Here is a 20,412-nt window from a genome sequence, read left to right as displayed (position 1 = left end):
CATGCAAACTCAAAATATACAGGCGTTGGTTGGGATAGAACCCACGCGCTCCTGCATATCAGGCGAGAGAATTAACATCCCGCCACTGTGGCACCTACATCATCAACAGCAATCATGATCCATCCACTGCTATATCAAGGCTAGAGCGTGCGGGCGAACAGCATTAATAGCCAATGTGCCAACACTGAACCTGACACATACATTATCAGGGGCAACCATGATCTATCCACTGCTCCATGAATGCCAAAAGGTGAATGGTAGCGAGTCAACGTTACAACACTGTACCCGGCATCAAATGGCTGCGGTAATCATCACCCACAGTTAAAAATCAAGAAATCAGTCACACAGTAACACACACACAGTCAACTCAAAGACACACACAAAATACAGTCACTCATACAATCACATACACAGATAACCAGTGTCAGTCTACCAACAACCACAGCTGCCAAGCGAGATGCTAACCGCTACACTACCACTCCCCGCACTGACAACCACACACACACAGCCCACAGTGGCAACTGGCAGCTTGCCTTGTCCAGGATCCTGGCCATGAACTTTGTGCACTGGTCCTCGAGGCGTGGTAATGAGAACAGCTTGGCCATCCTCCACATGACCAGGACATTGTCCTCTCCCAGACTGTGAGCTAGCACCTTGCCACACAGCCGCTTGAGACCCGGCAGCAGGTACATGTCGGCCACGGGCAGCATCTCACATGCCTCCTCGCTCGACAGCTGCAGTGTGTGTGCGATTGCAAACGTGCGTGTGCGTGTGGTTGTGTGGGTACAGGGAACAGTGGCGCAGTGATTAGTGCACAGCCAATGTCTGGGTTTGATTGCTCGTCATGCACAGCATAAACAATGCCACGTGGTATCAAAACCTGTTCTGGGTTTCCTCTCGGTGGACTCAGGTCAGAAAGAGTATCTACACTTGTGAGTGTCGTTTTAATTTTACGTACAGTCCCATGGTGGTGAGATGTTCACTACCTCGCCTGGTATACTGGAGGTCGTGGGTTCAATCCCGACCCTGACGCCTGTATTTTTAGAGTTTGCATGTCTCTCCCCGTGGTCGTGTGGATTTTTCTCCGGGTCCTCCGGTTTTTCCCTCCACATTTAGAAACATGCGTTTAGAGAGTTTGTCTGCTGTGAATTTACACGCAATAAAGCCACTTCGTTGAGCTATCATGTGTGCCTAGGTCGCTTCTAAAAAAGCTATACAGCTCAGTGGGCCTTACCTGGTAGAATAAAAATAGTTTCGTTTGATCAAATAGGGGATTATTGCTATTATATGGCATGGTGTTTTATCTGGCCAAAATAAAACTTGAGAGCAGCAATGCTCAACAACGAGGCCATGCTGGGAACCGCACTTGGCTCATCTGCTATTGCTGAGGTTTTCCCCTGTAGATTGTAAATGTTGCGGATTTGCTCTACAACACACAACCGGTGTGCTGTACTAGTAACCAATTGGCATGTTCTGTTTACGTGACAAACCTTACTAATTGGCTGTGTCGGGTGGTGGCGGGTTTAACGGCACGTTTATATTTACGTGATCTAAACCAAAAAAACTTTTATTATGGATGAAATTGGTCGCGAAAGACTACTACGTGTTAAACTTCAGCAGAAGAGCCTACCGAGCCCTGAATGTTGTTCATGGCCCAGATCCGCTTGAAACAATTGACTAGAGCACGCTCATGGACACTAAAGAGTGTGTAAGTATTATTAGTAATAATAGTAACATCACAAACCCCATTATTACACTAAATAGCTATGAACACTTATAACTAATAAAGATGCAAATGTCTGTCTCTCTACATACTAATAAAACAACAAGTCCATCTGCCTATGGGCCCTCTGGACCAGCTACTTCGTTGAAGTAGGCAAACCTCTGGACCAGTTTGACTTTCAGTCTCATCGACAGAGTCGGGCCTGTCAAACACCGCTCGGTTGCCAGATATTACAGGCAAGGGCACTTCATGGAAACTTTGCGGACCGTTCAACAACTCAAAAAACTCAACAATAATTTCGTGCTGCGGTGGAGTATTTGTGGGTAGCAAATACGCAAAAGTACGTGTCTGTAAAAATAAAACACGTCAAGTTTCGGTGCAATCATTACTGAAAAGCCACCTGCCTGCATCATACAACACCAAAGTAAACCAATGCGTTTGGCGACATCTGGTGGAAGAGATCCTCAACAACATTATTGGTCATTGGCTGTTTAGATTTCAGGCTCTGTTGTTGTTTTCAGCCTTTAACTTTCACTTCTAGGAAAAGTCCTCTCCCAATGTTCTTCGATTCCTCAAAAAGGACCGCTCTATAAAACAATTGGCTTATTCCTTATCCCCCCACACTGGCCAGACGTCTTGTAAGAGGTAGGAGTACGCACACTTTACCCCTCGATCGACTGTGGTGTACCCGTTGGGTGGACAAAGGTGGGGGGGGGGGAATTTAATCACTTTCAGCATGCAATCAACTTCTGTGTCGAGAGATGGAATCGAACCTCTGGATTTCCAGTTCAGTGTGCTGACTGTTTACTCCGCTGCATCTGGCGAGGGAATCCTATCACTGCAAAGGCTTGGTTAATACGATTAATTATCCATCCTTTCCACAGCACTTCTCTCATCTGCACGGAGGCCTAACTACTGCCACAACTGAACCCCTGTATTGCAAGTCCAACGTGCTCATCCGATGCACTACGGTAGCATCCCTTAAGACGCTCGAGCGGTTTAAATCGCATCGTACCGTGCGGGATCATTGGGGGGGTTCGGGGGAGGGGAGGGAATTTACGGCGCAAGATCGCGGAGGTCACCTCGGCCATGTCACTGTAGATGTAGTAGAGGATGGTGCTGAACATCTCAAGTGAGATGTTGTGCAGCTTCACCACGCACACGCTCGGCTCTGTCTGCAGCTCGCTCGCCTCACTGAAGTGGTCTTCCAGCAACGCCTTGAAGTAGTCGCTCCGGCCACAGAAGAACAACTGGCGGTCGAATAATGGTGTAAAGGGGGGGGGGAATTCTGTAAACATTAATGTGCATTCAATGTTCACCATCGTCATTTATGATTTTGTCCAAGACCCTGAGAGTAAAGGTTTGGCTGTCAGCATTCTCTTGCCTACAGGATATAACGTACTACCTTCCGTGACACAGGGCGGTGGCATGACTGGGTGGGAGTGCACAACGCTGCCCGTTTTAGAGGATCACGGTTTGATTATAGCAGCCACTCCGATTAATATTACGCGTATAAACCCAAAAAAAGGCCATACGCGCTATACACTTCAGACCAGACATCAAAGATCACATAACATCATTCGCAAAGGTAGGCCATTGTGTGTCGGTGTCATGGTCCGAATTTGCCAAATGTAAAACGCAACCTGCCACTTACGCCATTCGATTATACATAGCATTCATCACGAACTACTGTGAAAATTTTCCAGGACTCTCCTGCAAAAGTCATGAGACTCATTGTGACTTTCCTGGGTAAACAAGCATCAAAATAAAAATACATATAGTTAACATGCAAATTCATTCATGAAAAGTATAAAACATAATCTGAAAATGCACAAAGAAGCGTGGAGACGTGCACACTTCAAATTACGTTGAGAGACAGACCGAGGAACGTACGGATTCGAGAACAGGTGTCGGGACAGCACGATCTCACCTTGTGACACAGAAACCGGTTGCCATCCACTTCAAAGCAGACATCAGGGTAGGATGGAAAGGTATCTGCACAGTCAAAGGGCAGCTCTCCAAAGCCAACCTTGAGGATAAAATTAAAAACAGCACTTTCACATAGTGGTCATGATCAAGTAAATTAAGTCATGGACTACTGAAACGTCATTGTTATAAAACATCCATAAAATGTTAGTTTAAATCCCTAAAAAGGTAAACATTTTTGCCCAAAGTTGCCCATGTTTTTCTCTATTTAACATCCCTATTCACAAATATGAACTCGGGAAAAAATGTGAGAAATGAGAAAAGATTAATTATTTCGAATGCCCGAAAATTATTTCACGGTGAAACATTTCGTGTTTATTTACATTTAACTTGGTTTAAAAAAAAAAATCGCAGGGTGTTGTTACATTGCTCACCATCATTACAATAAAGGCCCGATTCCTTATCAGTCATTTGTAAACCCTTACTTAACCGACATCACTCAATTACGCCCTGTGACCGACACAGTGGCGCGCACACGGACAAACGAGGTTTCTTACTATGCAAGATGGGGCAATAGTGACTTTTACACTTAAGAAACCCTTCGGGAGTACACTGCAGGCATGCCTCATTACCTCCCATCAGCACGGTTGGCTACGTACGGCGCGAAAGAAGTTCAATATACATAAGTTACATTCCATCATGCTAGATGTCAATGCGTCTGACACGTTCCCTCTCGTGTAGTGCAATGCGCTGCAAGATCACCTCACCCTCAGCTCCGGTGGGAAGGCACAATCGGCCAGCAACTCCATGTCCTCTCGTAGTCGACAGGCATCGAAAGCCTCCACTGTTATCACCTTGACGCAGGTGCCAGGTTTTGTCGACACTGAAAAAATTGTCATCATGCAACACAGCTGAATGAATTTTTGACTAGCCCACACATTTTGATTTAAAGCTTTCGTGACTGCAGGGATTCATATTCTTGGTTCTTTCGGTAAAGTCACGTAGAAGGGAAACATTAAAAGAATAAAAATATAAAACAATAAAATTCTCACGACTTTCGATTTTCTTGCTGTGGTTTTCACACCTGATGATGATTGTTTGTGTTGCAATCAAAACATTGTGAGAAGTTTATTGTTTTATATATTTTTTATATTATTGTTTCCCTTCTACGTGACTTTCCCGAAAGAACCAAGAATATATAGCCCACACATGTTAATATCGCAGTATTTTTTTACCATTGTTAGCAAACAATATGCATGATCGTATCTAACGACGTGTGTGTGTGTACTAACGCATTCCACACCTGCTAATACAGCTTTATTCATTACATATTCCAAACTTGACAATGTCCTCGCACAAGCTGATTTGTGTCGAGTAGTCCTCGTTACCTATAACGGTGTGGGGCTTTACTAGTTTATACATCAGCAGGGTGGCGCAGTGGTAACACTTGTGCCTCACGGCAAAAATTGCCTGGGTTCAATTCCTGACTGGGGCATCTTTTCTGTGTGGAGTTTGTAATTGTCTCCCCCTGTTCTGTGCCTTTAAAGTTCTCCGGTGTCCTCCCATAGCTAAAAAAAACATACAATGTAACTGGTATTGGCCAAAACATCCCAACGCTCAACATTTATCTACAACATTACTCAATTGGGATCACACACACCCAGCAGCATCGTCGCCCCCTACTACAAAAACTTGGCAGGAACCTCCTGAAAAAGGGTCATGAGACTCGTTGAGGCTTTCCTGAGTAAACAAGCAGAATACCAATATACAAATTAAGCCATTACACATTGAACGAACCTGAAGATTGGCAAACACAAAAACGTGCAGCGTGGTGGTTTGTGGGAAATGGTCTCTGAAAAGCCATGGTGCTGACTCGCCCTTCAAGGAGTACGTTGTGTTGAGCCAATAACAATCTTCAAATACAAAGTATTAAACCAATTACAATCATGTTGAGGGGTCAACTGTACAAATCCTTGGAGGACACCTTCTGATGCCATGTGAATTGCAAGGCATGATGACCTTGAATTTGACTAACAGCCACAATCACGCAAATTTCTGTCTAGAAGTCACCTTCTGCACATATTACTATTTTTAGTTTTATTCATTTCTAGCCTGCACATACCTTTCTGCCCGATGAGTTTATCTACATGTTGTAAACCTTAAACTTTGCGGAGATACGTTCCTCAAGAATGTCGTGAATATGAAATCCGTGCATGTTAATACTTATGGTTATGGGGTAAAAACATATATGATGTTTAAACATATACATTGTATGTATATAATAACGATGAACGTAAACATTTAAAAGTGCAAATATCAAAGAATAAATAGTGTACGGTATTATTTACACTTTAACAATGTCACTTCCTTTTCGCTTAAGGGCCATGGTTAACGGTAACACGGCAACTCATTCCAAACAAAATGTAAAGTAAATTACTCCCGTGCAAACAGTGCGACAGAGGCAGACTGGGAGGGAGAAACGAGTCACGTGGGCGACTTTCGCGCTCGCACGATACACGCCGCTCCCACGCCTCACTACGGTAAGTGTGTATGTTGAACTTCTTCCACACCGTACGTAGCCAACCGCGCTAATCGGAGGTGCGAGTATGTACGGTACTTCTTGTCGGGTAGTCCCGTGCTATGGCTACAAATATTTAAAACAACCCCGCGAATTCCATATAGCACTACGCTAAATTTGCCGTGAATACGCAAAACGGCAATCATAAAACCCGCGAAAATTAAGGGTTTATTTGTACTCGTTCTCTGCAATATTGATGCTTTTGTTTTGTTGCCGCCGTGCTCAGGCACTACGGACCTCCCCTTGTAAGATAGCTGGGAAACTGGCAACAGGTCAATATTAAACTTAAAACTAAACTCTGTACAGCATCAGTTTAATGCTTAATTTATTTATTGGGTACAACTGTAAACAACAGCCATGTCAGACATGAGTACATGGAATCGGCATAAGCGTTGGTTCAATTTCGACGCCGTGGGTTAACTGGGTAAATGCACAAACCCTGCGCCAGCAACGTCGCCACTCACCAAACTCGTACACCTGCTTGCACTTGGAGTCGAGCTCCTCTATCAACTCCAGCAGCTGGCACTGCTTGGCAAGGCGTCGGCAGTCTTCGATGTTCTCCACGTCCGTGTCCATACGACCTTGCGCACAAACACGCGGCGTCAACGTGAGGTGGGCTTTGTGACGAAAGATAACACCAGGGGAGCCCATGGAGACAAACGTCTCTTTTGCAAAGTCAAGACTCTCCGTGCGTGCAGACGGATAAAGAAACAAAATTGGCTTTCCATTCAATTGAGAATTATCTGCAGTGCCAATTTTCTGTTTACAGCCCCGCAAACAGTGATGGTAATTCCACATTCCCATGGTAGGGAACAGTCTTTCTGCAACACCTCCCCCACAAAGCAATACTTGTTTCATATAGCCTGGACTTTGAAGACATTATGTATACAGGTTTCCCATCGCTTTATGCGGGTTCGGTTTGTGCGATTTCTCATATAAACAGCTAATCCAAAAATTTGATACATGCGGTTTGAATTCACTCATACGCAGCTATGCGGTCGGACACGGCACAACGTTGCTTGCCTGTACTGTGTGTGCTGCTCGGCAGGCTGCTGTCCCGTGCGGTGCATTGCGGCTCAGGTGACTGTACAGTCGGTCTATGCTTTCGTGATTATGCTTTGTGTGCCATTCTTTTTTTGGAATGCATCTACCGCATAAGGCTAGGAAAACCGGAATATATTGTTTATTTTTCTGCACACATGAAATACTGTCGTAAAGGTGCGGAAATTAAGTGACATTCGTTTATCCACTGTATTATTTATTTTAGAATAATCTCTTTAACATTACAAATTCACCTTGTAAGGAAATGCATTATTTGATGTATGATAACACTCACCTGTATAAAGATACTGCAAAATTGAGCCAAAGGCAGCAGGATTGACCTGGAAAGAACATGTTGTTGAATCAGTCATCTTTTTAAGTGAGACATGTGTAGTGGGTTCTATTGAGACGCACGCTCGAGTATGAAGGCAACATGTTTGATTTACTAACACAACAAGTAAGTCTACACTCACCGGGATAACGACTAAGGGCGGTGACCACCACAGATAGCTACATAACCACACAGGAACTCTATATAGTCGGCCGGGTCAGCTAACACGCTGCCTGGCTCTCGACGGCTTGTCCGACGCCCGAAGACCGAGGATCCAAGACCTGGCTGGCAAATTCCATTCCCTGGGACAGCAACAACAACGACGAACTGCCTGCTTCTCCGCACCGGCTTTTATCCGCCCCGGCGTGGCCGGGCCACGTCCCATTCCAGATTCTTCGAGGGTTTCTGGTTCCCCATCACGTGTCCCTTTCACCTCGTCCGGTCACGTGTCCTCCCGGGTTCACCCACAGGCCATGTCCTCACGTGCCCTCTATCTCACCTTTGCCAGGGCTATGCCCCTGCAGTACCCTACGTCACTTGGGACTGCGGCTGCCCTCTAGTGACATCGAGTATGTCACTACACATGTACACATGTGCATATAACCCAAATCACCCTGAATGTGCCTAATGTCGTCACATCTCAGAAGCTAAAGAGTGTTTCAGCCTGGTTAATGCTTGGATGGGAGACTGTCTTCAAATACCAGGTGTTACAGGCTTGTGCTGTGAGGTGGCCAGGAGATGGCAGTTCGGCTTGGTAAAGACAAATTGCTGCAAGGAATGATGGGCGATGGTCAAGAATAATAACGAAGTGGCAGGCAAGGAATGGAACGTGTCTGAGAGGATGTCCACCCAGGACACGGAGCGATGAGATCAGCTGGCGTGCAGGTACTAGCTTTAATTATTAGATAGCAGGTGGAGTTAATGCAGACCTGATGTCTTGCAACAGGTGTCTCTTTGGTGTTTGATCATCTTACCACCTCCTGTATTATTGCCAGAAAGGTTAAAGGGCTATTCCTTTAATAATTGTTTTTTAACCCTTTTATCTAGCAACAAAACTGACACTTTTTTTTACAAGGAGCCATGTTTGCATTGACCACAATACCTGCAGTCGGAATGCAAAAAGGCATCATCTGGTCCAACACCATGTGAGACTAGGCTCTAAGAAAAGCTGTCTCGTGTGTGGACCAATCAATTTCAAGGACAGTGCATACATTATCAGAGTTGTGTTTTTTGTTTGCATTCCGACCGCAGGTATTGTGGTCAATGCAAACATGACTCCTTGTAAAAAAAAGGTGTCAGTTTTGTTGCCAGATAAAAGGGTAAAAAAACTATTATCATATTTTGCTACTGGCAAAGGAGGTCCCAATGGCTATTCCTTTATCATGATCTTGACGCCGATAAAAAGGGTCCCATAGATCGTGGATTCGTGAGAGACGGCGAAGACTTGGGGAGATCTTTATTGAGCGGTGTATTGACCATGGCTGATGACAATGGTGGTGATGCAAGTCATGCCGTTCACCTACCAGTGGGTGCATCAGAGAAATTATGTTCTTGCCCTTCCACTTTGACTGGAACTTCTCAGCGAAGTAGGGTGAGCGGGCGCAGAGGACGCAGCGATGCGTGCGGAACGACTGCCCGTGCACAATGAAGCACACGTCGCTGTAGAAGCCCTGCTCTAGCAGCCTGCACGCGACCACAGCGGCACGTGTCAACGCAAACTCAACTCCGCCAAAAAAAACACACGCGGGAGGAATTTTTTTGTAGCGCAAATAGAAGCCCTTGAAAGACTGTCGGTAAGAGAAACACAAGTGTTGTTTACAAGTGAACTTTTATCAACGCTTGTTTTCCCATTCATAATTGCAAGCACGTACACACACACACAACTGCAGGAGGTGGCCAGGTGGCTCAAGAGGGTAATGGCTATGTAGGTTGCAAAAAAGGTTAAATATACAAACACACAACATCATGTTAGAGCACGTGGCTGGCACCCGTGATTCAACTAAATATTCAAATGTAGCGAGTTCATCATCTCAGCCTGGTTACATATGACTTGCACTGACAATTTAATCTTATGGTTTTAATTGTATGAGATAAACAATGTTGGAAGAGGCTGATAACCCGATGTTTAAATGTGTTATTGGCATTGTCATTAGATGAAGAAATTCGAATTTTGAACTTTCACAGCTAGCTCAGCAACATCCTACGTTAGAGAATGATTAACAATTTTTCACATTACTTCAATAAGGATCTTTGTCCACATTAGGGGCTTTCCCTTAACATACATTGCACGGAATATTGCATGTAGAAAGAGTATTGCGGGTAGAAATAGTATTGCACGTCAAACACATTGTTTTGATAACAAGAGCTGGTAAGAAATCAATTAAGTAAAACTCAACATTAATGTAACAGGGTTGGTTTTTCCCATGAAGTAATTGGAGAGAGGAGGCTGTGACCATCAACTCACTGTGTAAAAAGCCAGCCTAATCATTGAGTGCTTCTGATACCTGAACTCGGGTATCAGTCACCTGACTCACTTCTGATGAATGCAGAACCTCAAGCCAACCTAAAACACACGAAACCGGTGCTGTGGCAAAGAGACCGACAGACACTCCCACCCATGCACACGGGTGCAGTATAGTATCAACAAGGCTCGATTATATGATCGATTATTGCAACTCACTACCCTACGGGACCCTCTGGAAAAAACATTACCAAGCTGCAGAATGTATAAAATAATTTGGCACGCGCCGTGACGGATATTACAAAATCAGACCAAGTCCGTCCGGTGCTCGGTGAGCTCCATTGGCGTCCGGTTGCCCAACGAATACGTTGAGGTCGCACTAATTACATACAAAGTGCTTGCCACAAACGAACCACACTATACGTTGCAAATCTCGTCAAGGAGCATAAACCATCATCACACAAACTCCGGTTATCCTCGCAGCGACTTTAGGCTAACCTTTCAACAAAGACGGTCACAGCATCGTGCACTTTCAGATGCACTTCTGTGGCCGTTTGGAACGCTCTTACTTCCAATATTAGGAAGCCTCTGAGCAATGCACTTTAAAATCTAGATTGAAAACTAATTTCTTCAGAACTGCTTTGAGTTTTTTGCTTGTTGTCCTTCCCCCCCCCGCACCTCCGATTAGTACGTACCGTACGAAAAAAGTTCAGCATACATATATACAAACACAAGCACGGGCAAATTTTATCTGGTGCTCACCTCTCCAGGAAATCATCGTAGAACTCGCGCACCATCCGCCGGGACGTGATCTGCTTGTAATCGCGCAGCAGGCGCCGGATGCGGTCGCTGAGAGCGCCGTACAGGCAGCGCTCGCCGTCAAACGTGTTTGCCTCACACTTGGCACCTGCAAGGTGGCGAGATGTTAACTACCTCGTCAGGTATACAGGAGATCGTGGGTTCGATCCGTCGTGGGTTCGATCCCTACCCTGACGCCTGTGTATTTAAAGTGTGCGTGTTTCTCCTCCCGTAGTGGCGTGGATTTTTCTCCGGGTCCTCCAGGTTTTCCCCTCCACATTTAAAAAGATGCATTGAGTATTTGGCTGTTATAAATTTCCATGTGATAAGCCACTTCGTTCAGCTATCATTTGTGGCCAGGTCACTTCTGAAAAAAGAGCTACATAGCTCCGTGGGCCTTATCTGGTTAAATAAATATTCTTGGTTCTTTCGGTAAAGTCACGTAGAAGGGAAACAATAAAAATATAAAATATAAAACAATAAATAAAAAATAAATATGGACTGACAATTGCCCAAGCTTAAGATCTTCTTCTTTTGTATGGCTCGTGTAGATGCAGAGCAACTAAAAGTTCACACTCAGGTGGTCAAGCCAGCAGCAGCAGAATGTATCGTTGCGATGTCTCCTTCGTATTTGTGGATCAGGCATTGCGTCGTTATGCGTTGTGTATGGTCTGTTCTGGATAACCACAGATGAAGACGAGTTCTGCCAAGGGATGAGTGTTTATGCATGTGGGAAGAAGCCGAAGCATGTGGAGAAAAGCCACACGTTGAGAGGAACACTCTATCCCAAAGGGGGGCACATGATTTTCATCTGCAATCTGCTGTACCGTGTTCTCCTGGAAAGCCATGGCAAGGAAGCACCCTCAACGTCCATGGGACGTTTTGCAACATTGTGCGGATCCACCCACCATCACCTCCACAGTGCTAGATTACAGGAATGTCAACGCCGCCTGGCTACAATTTTAGACATTGGTGACTGGGCTGAAACCATTAAGTCACTGCACTTGAAAAACCGGATTCAATCAACGGCAGCTGCCTGGATTTGAACCCAGAAACTCAGCATTGCCGGCTGAGCTACATGGCCACCTCAAGAGCTTTTATCTTACAGGTAAGTCCATAAGGCTGTGTGTTCCGTGAGGTGTTCATCGGGAGTTTTAAGCATCACAAAAAGGAAAAAAGCACTTTAAAATCACAAGTCAGGCTCTGTGTCATAGTGCTGTAGAGATGTCACTGCATTGACACGTTAAAGCATATGGAAGTGACATTACAGTGATGTCATGAGTGTCATCATGGCGAATTTGAGTCATACCTGTCAACCCCTTATCAGTGCCCTATCTTATTACAGTCCAATTCAGTCCTTATTGGTCACCCCGTGCCCTTATAAATCTCAACGTTCATCCTACAAAGTCCCATCACAAGGGAGAAACACAAACAAAGACACATTTTTTTTTAAAGAATACGGGTAAACCGTATGGGTTGACAGGAATGTTGACCGCAACTTGAAACAGTCCCGTTTCTAATAAATGAAGCTTTAAAGTCACGTGAGGCATCCCACAGCCTTGTTTTTCTGTTTACATCTCTGTATAAAAAGTTTAAAAAGTCTGATTAAACACAAGACAAATACATCAATGCCACATAAAGATTAGAACTAATAGCAAAAGCTATAACACAATTCTAAATATAAAAAAACATAACACAGCTTGTGTGCATTATTAAAAATCTCAACAATTAAAAATGGCAAGTAGATTTAATGAGCATTTTAAATTCGGTTCCGACGGCTTCGTTGCAAGGCCGCACAGGCTGTGCGCATAACGGTAACGTTTCTGAGCGCAACCTCCAACAAATTTATTCTGGAGCCATTATGAAGAAAACAAATTGCAGCCCCATCAGCTGTGCACAAGCCAGCCATGTTCCTTTCCCCATCCCCTGCCGTTAACATAATTTTTTTTACTTTTGGAAGCTTAAATTTTGATTTAAAGCTTTCGTGACTGCAGGGATTCATATTCTTGGTTCTTTCGGTAAAGTCACGTAGAAGGGAAACAATAAAATAATAAAAAATATTAAACAATACAATTCTCACAACGTTTTGACTTTTGGACACCTGATGATGATTGCTTGTGTTGCAGTCAAAACGTCGTGAGAATTTTATTGTCTAATATTTTTATTATTTTGTAAGCTTCTTACCATTTTCCAAAAGGTATTCCACGAGCTCTTCATGGCCGCACAAACAAGCGTAATACCTGAGAATACACAGCATGCTTATTAACATCTTATTATTACACGCTTTCGTTTTCGTGCGTATTATACATTCGACAAAATTTCCTTTTTGGCTCGAACTAAATAACTCGATTAACGCTCTTGTAATGTACCGTGCAGATGACCTCAGCACAAACTGGTAATGGAATACTATAGCTCTAGCAACATCAATTAACAAAAATCCTCTTCTTTGCGACAGTATGGAGGGACTAACATCGGCTGTGCCATCAATCGTGGTGCTGACCACGAATGATGTTTAGCCGCTTATCCACAGGAAAAAAATGCAGATAATTGGGAGTAAATGCCACTCATCTCCTCTTATTCATTAAAATATGCAATGGTTAGCAAGCTGCAACTTGCAACCAAAATGTTACTGCCAGCCCAATCTCGTGACAGAGCAGTTGAGCCAATGGGGACGTTTTCCTCGCCCCTTGTTTTTATTTCAAGTTTTCCTCCACCCATCAGTACGAATGGGTGCACAACAGTTAGGCATATTCTTGGTTCTTTCAGTAAAGTCACGTACCGAAAGAACCAAGAATATGAATCCCTGCAGTCACAAAAGCTTTAAATCGAAACAGTTAGGCAATCGGTAGGTCGCACGTGGTGGGGTAAAGTGTGGTGCACTTCCATCTTTTCTGTGCTAAATAGCCAGTGTGGAAGAGTAGGCCAAAATGCAATACAGAGGGGCTCTCGAGCTTCCTCCAGAGGAGGCCCTTCAGCAAGCAGTGGCATAAGCAAGTGATAGCAGGGCTGCACCTTTACCTTTTATAAAAATATATATATATATGTTTAGCTGTTTAAAATCTCATTCTGAGTGTCTGTCCATATAAAAGACTAAAAACATGCACTGGTCAGCAGCTTAACTGTAAAAACAAGTCACCATGTGCCAATACTGTAAGAAACATCGCCAAAATATTTTGTGTTGCGTGTGCCTGTGCGCGAACTCGGTTTGACTCCTGCTCACAACCAACACGAGTGACGAGTAACTCAAACGGTTTTGGGCCACGTCTAAGTTGACTCGGCCTTAAGTGAGTACCTGGTGCAGTGTGTAAACACCATCACTGTGGAGACAAAGGTGGCCGGGCGTGGTGCTGGTCACAGCACACCGTTGTACGCTGTCCTGGGCTTAATAGGCGCTCGCCAACAGCACTTGCCCCATCCTCAGCCTATGTCGGCTATACAGGGGACCTTCGCGTATCTGTGTGGGGAGCCATGGCGCAGTAGTTAACACACTGCATTATGGACCCGGCAACCTGACTGACCCCTGACCCCTGGCCACGGCTAACATCAGTGGCGAGCGATAAGTAATCAGTTCTGGGCTTGCCTCGGTAAAATCCGCTTCCAATGAGTACCTGCTGCAGTTTCTAAACAGCACTGGGGGAGCCAAAGGTGTCCAGGCATGGTGCTGGCCACACCACCCACCAGAGAGAAATTTCCAGCTATGATCGATGTGCTACAGAGGGATGCTTGTATCTGCACGTGTATCTGTGTCTGCATGGCGAGTGGTGGCACAGGGGGTTCTGTGGACCAGGTAACTTGAGTTCGATTCCCAGCCACGGCTAATAATAACGAAGAGTGGTCACATCATTTGTCCTCGGTCCCCTTGAGGTCCACACTCAACCTTCTACGAGTACCAGGTGATGTGTCTAAATATCAACACTGGGATAATAACAGGCACGGTGCTGACCACGCTGCCCCTTCACACGCCACCGACCATAATAGGCGCTCGCTAACAGCAGTTGTCCCAACAGACTAATGGTATTAAACGGGGCGTTTGTCTTGTTTTGTCTATGTCTGCGTGCATCGTTGTGTTTGTGTGCGCGCGTGTGGTTTACGTACAATGGAGTACTGTCCCATTTATCTCTCACATTCAGTTCCAAGTCCCTCTCTTCCACAATGTCCCTGGAAGGAAGCAGTGGTGGCAATTATGTCAGAGTTGTACTATTGTACACAGCATGAGCGCGCGAGACGTTTAACGAGATCACACATTCACAAGGGGGACGGATGGTCAGTAAAGTCTGGGTGTGGTGACACTCTCCTGACTTGGGAGGTTCACTTAGAGAGTGGGACCAGTCGTAAAATGCCGTACTTAGAATCATTTATAAGCCTGTGTCAATCCACCGGCGGACGTGGGCATCTCCGCACCTTCGATTAGCACGGTTGGCTACGGACGTTGCGAAAAAAGTTCAACATACATGCATGCTTTTAAGTCACGGGGGTTGTTTAACCACACTTCATGAAGCTGGTCAGTGCGGATTGATGAGAGGGGTTGTGGGGTGGGGAGTGGTGGAGGAGAACCAGTTCAGGTATCAATGGCCACTGACGATAGCCATAACCAGAAATGGACCTGAGGCTATAAATTCACAGCAGGGTACAAGGACCCGCTGCATCGCCACTCCCTCCCCGTGGGACCACTCTTACGTCTCCATTAACGTAAGCTCTGGAAACAAATTGTATTCTGCGCTTTGCATAGTAATTATAGTCCATATATTACATAGGTGCGGAAACTCCAGGGACTGGATTGAACTATTTATTATCCTGGGTTGAGAAGGTGTTCATTCATTACGCGGGTCAAATTCATCGGGGCACATTTTATCGAGGCACGCAAAATCAATTAATTCACGTATATTTAAAAGCCAAACTTCCAGTCCGTGAAGAAAATGAGTCGAGTAACAACAGCAATTATGAGTGGTATTGAGGCACAACTCATTTAGTTGACACTGCTTTAGAAAAGGGAGCTGGCTGAAGTTTTGGGCAGACGCAATTTCTTTGGAGCAGAGCGAAGGCAGAGACCGACGTGACACTGCGAGGCTTTGATAAAACTGGGATCTTTTGGTCTTTTATAATTTTGTGCTTCCACCGAGCTATCCGTGTCATAGCATAAGACAAATCAAAGTCGTATCTCTCGCACACCGGTGTGACCCTTCTTGTTAGAGAACAGCCCACAGAAGCGGACACCAGAGAATTACTTCTGAGATCCCTTCAATTGATCTCTAGTCAACAGAGTATTGGGCAACACTTTCCCAACTTTCCTACCACTGAAATTAATGTACTGTATATGTCACAATAGTCAAATCTATATATTGGATTCTCTCAGAGTTGGAAGTTAAAGCGATGGTCATTTGCGTGCAGTCATTACTGACGGACCTGAGTCTATCAACTCACTACTCTTGAAAAGTTGATTTAATACTGGTAGGAACCTCCTGGTTACACCCACCCACAGGGGATTATTGTGTCCGACGTGCAGGGAGGGGCTGGGTGGGGAGGGGCTGGGTGGGGAGGGGCTGGGTGGGGAGGGGCTGGGTGGGGAGAGAGGGGCTGGGAGGGGTGGGGCTGGGTGGGGAGGGGCTGGTCACCCCGTGGTGCCCTTATAAAACTCAACGTTTAACCTACTCACGCCGGCTTGTGCCCGCCCTCACAGTCGGGCATATTTGCGGAATACACCACGCCGCCGTTGACCCTGGCCATTGACCGAGCAACCCAACGTTCCGACCAGCTCCCTCCGCAGGAATGTGTTTACAGGAATCTGCCTGTATTCGAACCCATTACCGGTGATGCGAGCTCAGCACGCCCGACCTAGGAGCCACCCCAACAAACTCAATACAACCGGGAATTTCTAAGAATATTAAGCGCTGTTTTGGCCTCAAACCCCGACGAATATGCTTTTGTTTCGCGAAATCTCTTTCCTAAAGCGTGTAACAGATCTTCCTCTCTTTATTTTCAAGTTACTAGAGCCAATAACACACGGAAGTGCAAAGTAAATGCTTGTTATGTAACCAAACGAGTCATCAAACACCACAATGTGAAGCCTAACAAGTGCAGACAGCTTTTAGTGTTATTTGTCAACGCTACTTTGAGTCGATATTTAACTCGGATGGATTAACAAGCACAGCCACAAAAGACAAAGATCCCCCCGTATAGCCTTAACAGACTGGTAGCGAGCACCTATGAAGCACAGCAACACCATACACGACAACACATCACATTTACGACTATAATGAGTCAAGAATGTCAGTGTGTCCCGCGCATGACGTTACTCCACGTCGACCAGCCCCCCTCATTAATAATCATGAGCTGGTGACGTCACTCCACATGGGGAGCGAGGCGCCTCCTCCCCCCTCCTCAGCGTCAACTTACAACCCTCACTACAAAGGCAGAACCCTCACGTCACGCGATCTCCGTAACGCTGTTGAGACATCAAAGTAAAAAGGACGTCATGATGAACAAGGGATTATCACCTTTATAAATGAAATAAGTCTGTGTCACCGCGGCCTTACAAATTGTATACGAATGGATGCAATTAATATCACATCGGGGTCTGCATTTCACTTGCAAGTTTCAGACTTACTGCAATACACCCGTTCTTGAACGGGCAAAAGGCTAGCATCAGGATAGTGGTGTTCGAAGCACCGAGGTCCAACATGCCGTGTTGGGGGGGGGATGTTTAATTAAATTGACCAAGAGGCCTGCTTGTTCTTTACGTTCTATCACGTCAATGTTGGATTGAGTGTAGTCCCTTCGCGAGACATTCATCTCATTAGGCTAGGGTTCAATAAGGGAGCAACGACAGATTATGAAAACTAAGTGCTTACATTGTTAATGGACGTATGTTGAACTTCTTTCGCACCGTACGTAGCCAACCGTGCTAATCGTAGGTGCGGAAGGCACCTCCAGAGGAGTTGAAGTAGCAGTGGAGTAAGTACAGAATGTTAAGGGTTTTCCTCTTGTTTGGTTATTGACAGGAACTCCTGTTTCCTTCCAATCGAAACACAAAATCTCAAATATAAGGAAACCGGCCAATAAAACCAAGCAAACCCCTATTGAAAATGAGTTATAAGGCTCAGTGGGGAATTATTTGGTTCAAGATGCTATCACACGCAAGTCAAAGGGATTTCCTGCTCAGATAAGTATTCAAGCTGTGCTCGTCACCTGTTTACAGGTCCGAGTCAATGGGCGCTGCGGTGGCGAGATGTTAACTGCCTCGCCTGGTATGCAGAAGGAAGTGGGTTCGATCCCAACCCTGGCGCCTGTATATTTGGAGTTTGCGCGTCTCTCTCCCCGTGGTCGTGTGGATTTTTCTCCGGGTCCTCCGAGTTTTCCCCTCCACATTTCGAATGAACGTGCGTTTGTAGTATTTGGCTGCCACTATCAATTTCCACGTGATGATTAGCCACTTTGTTGAGCTGTCATTTGTGGCTCAGTGGGCCCTTACCTGGTCAGGTAAAAGTTTAGTTTGTGTAAATCCCACATTCCTATGAATGGGGGCGAGTGTATCCATAGGACGACCACTGTTGACTTCCCCCACGAAGCGGTGCTACATATTGACAGCTGAGAGATGATAGGATGGGTCAACCTCCCACCACCACCGCAATCAGTATCTGACCATACAACCTTCCCAATTGTCAGCCTCACTCTACCGCCCAGTTGCCAACACGTTGAACCGAAATTTAAACTTCACCGCCACGTGGTGCAAAGACAAGTGCTCTCGTTGAATATCCATTTGGACAACTTATCCAAGTTGAGTTTGAGGTCCTGGGAAGTCTCAACTCCAGCTTACTCTGGATGCAGCTGCGAGGAGTAATTAACGCGCACGCACTACCAGTCAAGTTCTCGAGTGGACTAAGAGTCTGCTGCTGACCTATGAGGCTCTTCTTAAATGGGTTAGTCCCACAATACCCGCAGGGACTGGTCCATGGTATAGTCTCCAACGAGGGCCCCGAGATCCGCGGCTCGCCTTCTTCTAAGGACTCCGAAGGTCGAGGCTTTGTTCCGGGGGTGATCGCGCTTTCGCCAGAGAAGCTTCCAGACGATGGGACGACGCTTTTGCCTTTGGTAGCCAGGCAATCACAGTCACCAGAGTTATTGGAATCTCTCTCGAAAACTCAAAACTCTTTAAATTTGCCCTTCACCCCCTAGTTCTGGTCGTTTGCCCCGATTCTGTTGTGTTTCCTGCTTCATATACACCACGGCACATTGGGATATACGGATGAAATGCACCGTACACATTTGAATTGCTACTGTATCTGATGATGACATCTGCTGTTGCTGCCGTTCGCAAAACTTGAATGTTTAGTTTTTTGTGTTTGTGGAAGTCTCTCCCTCCTGAAAAAAATACTCAAGTACCCTCCTACAAATTACACTCATAAAGTGTCAGTTCAAAATAGTAGTATTAAAGTACCGTGCGTGTGGTATACAACGTGGGTATTTAGACAGCAAAAAGCTCATTTAATGCCGAGTTCTGTGGTTCAACTCGAATTTTGGACTAACTTCTGCTGTTGATATTTGAGACGCAGTCGTACTCATGAGAACTACTCATTTATCCGCGATGTCCCTTGCCAATCCACCGCTGGTTCAATATCGATCTAGGTGGGTTTATTTAACCATACTTCACCACGCTGGTATGCGCGGGCTTGATGAAGTTGTGGCCGCAAACATCGAACCACGGGCTTGCGTCACCTTTCCAGCCCAACGTCCACACGAAATGGTACCCATTTTACCGACCACGATGATTTCCAGTCAAACTGAACTCAGAGAAGTGATTAAAACAAGTAACAGGTCTCTTTCCCTGCTCAGACGGGCGCGGTTGGCCACGATGCGGTTGTGGAAATTCCACATTCATGCGGCGGGAACAGGACAGCTCGCTCGGGCAATCCCAACAGAGCACAGTACCGTAACGGAGTGATCGCCGAACAGTCGATCACAGTAACGGAAACCCACACCGATGGGTTTAAGGCAACACAGACAAACATTGCACTCCGATTGTAAATGTTGTGGCTTTGCTCTCCCAACACGCAACTTGTGTGTGCTGCACACCGGTAACGAATTGGCACGTGTACAGCTGTGTACGTGACAAACCCTTTAACTAATTGGCTGCGTCGGGTGGTGGCGGGTTTAACGACACATTTATATATTTACGCGATGCGACTCCCCCAAACCCCCCCCCCCCCCCCCCGTATTACATACTGTACGTTATAGTTCATGGCGAAAGAACCTCGCTGCGATGTGTAAACACACTCGATACGACGACGATGATAACAACACGGCGTAACAAGCAAACACACACACCTGACCCTGCAAAGGTCGCCTCGCCTGCAACTCACGAACAGCTCGTTAATCGCCATGCCCGCTGCCGTATCTTGCCCTCTCGTCTCAGTGTCTGGCAGTGGTATTAGTATTGAAGTTTGTATCTCCTGCTGCTGCTGTTGTTGATGTTACAGTATTTCGTGATCGCCGTTTAGAGTGGCGACCTATCAGCTGTTCCCCTTGGCCCCCAACGTAAACACCCACCACGCGCTACT

The 20,412-nt window shown here is 45.7% G+C and overlaps 1 protein-coding gene across 4 annotated transcripts in view; it reads right to left on the bottom strand.

Moving 5' to 3' along the window:
* The window catches only part of ABTB1 (ankyrin repeat and BTB domain containing 1), a 26,322-nt gene extending 5,910 nt beyond the window's left edge, over positions 1 to 20,412 (bottom strand). Inside the window, exons 1-12 of one of the 4 annotated variants that reach the window (XM_078612885.1) lie at positions 20,215 to 20,412; positions 14,954 to 15,016; positions 14,151 to 14,312; positions 13,043 to 13,098; positions 10,823 to 10,967; positions 9,123 to 9,282; positions 7,564 to 7,609; positions 6,692 to 6,808; positions 4,417 to 4,532; positions 3,654 to 3,752; positions 2,806 to 2,973; positions 534 to 734 (exon numbers count right to left, since the gene is read on the bottom strand). In XM_078612885.1, coding sequence (XP_078469011.1) covers positions 534 to 734; positions 2,806 to 2,973; positions 3,654 to 3,752; positions 4,417 to 4,532; positions 6,692 to 6,808; positions 7,564 to 7,609; positions 9,123 to 9,282; positions 10,823 to 10,967; positions 13,043 to 13,098; positions 14,151 to 14,173 — 1,131 coding nt within the window. In that variant the 5' untranslated portion in view covers positions 14,174 to 14,312; positions 14,954 to 15,016; positions 20,215 to 20,412. Of the gene's footprint in view, positions 1 to 533; positions 735 to 2,805; positions 2,974 to 3,653; positions 3,753 to 4,416; positions 4,533 to 6,691; positions 6,809 to 7,563; positions 7,610 to 9,122; positions 9,283 to 10,822; positions 10,968 to 13,042; positions 13,099 to 14,150; positions 14,313 to 14,953; positions 15,017 to 20,179 lie in introns of all 4 variants that reach the window. The other 3 variants (XM_078612883.1, XM_078612886.1, XM_078612884.1) reach the window with 3 other exon arrangements.

Source organism: Lampetra planeri, chromosome 40 (genome assembly GCF_965212315.1).
Source record: "Lampetra planeri chromosome 40, kcLamPlan1.2.h2, whole genome shotgun sequence".
Taxonomy (NCBI): Eukaryota; Metazoa; Chordata; class Hyperoartia; order Petromyzontiformes; family Petromyzontidae; genus Lampetra; species Lampetra planeri.
Note: the sequence above shows the minus strand (reverse complement) of the source record. Positions and strands in the feature narration are given on the sequence as shown.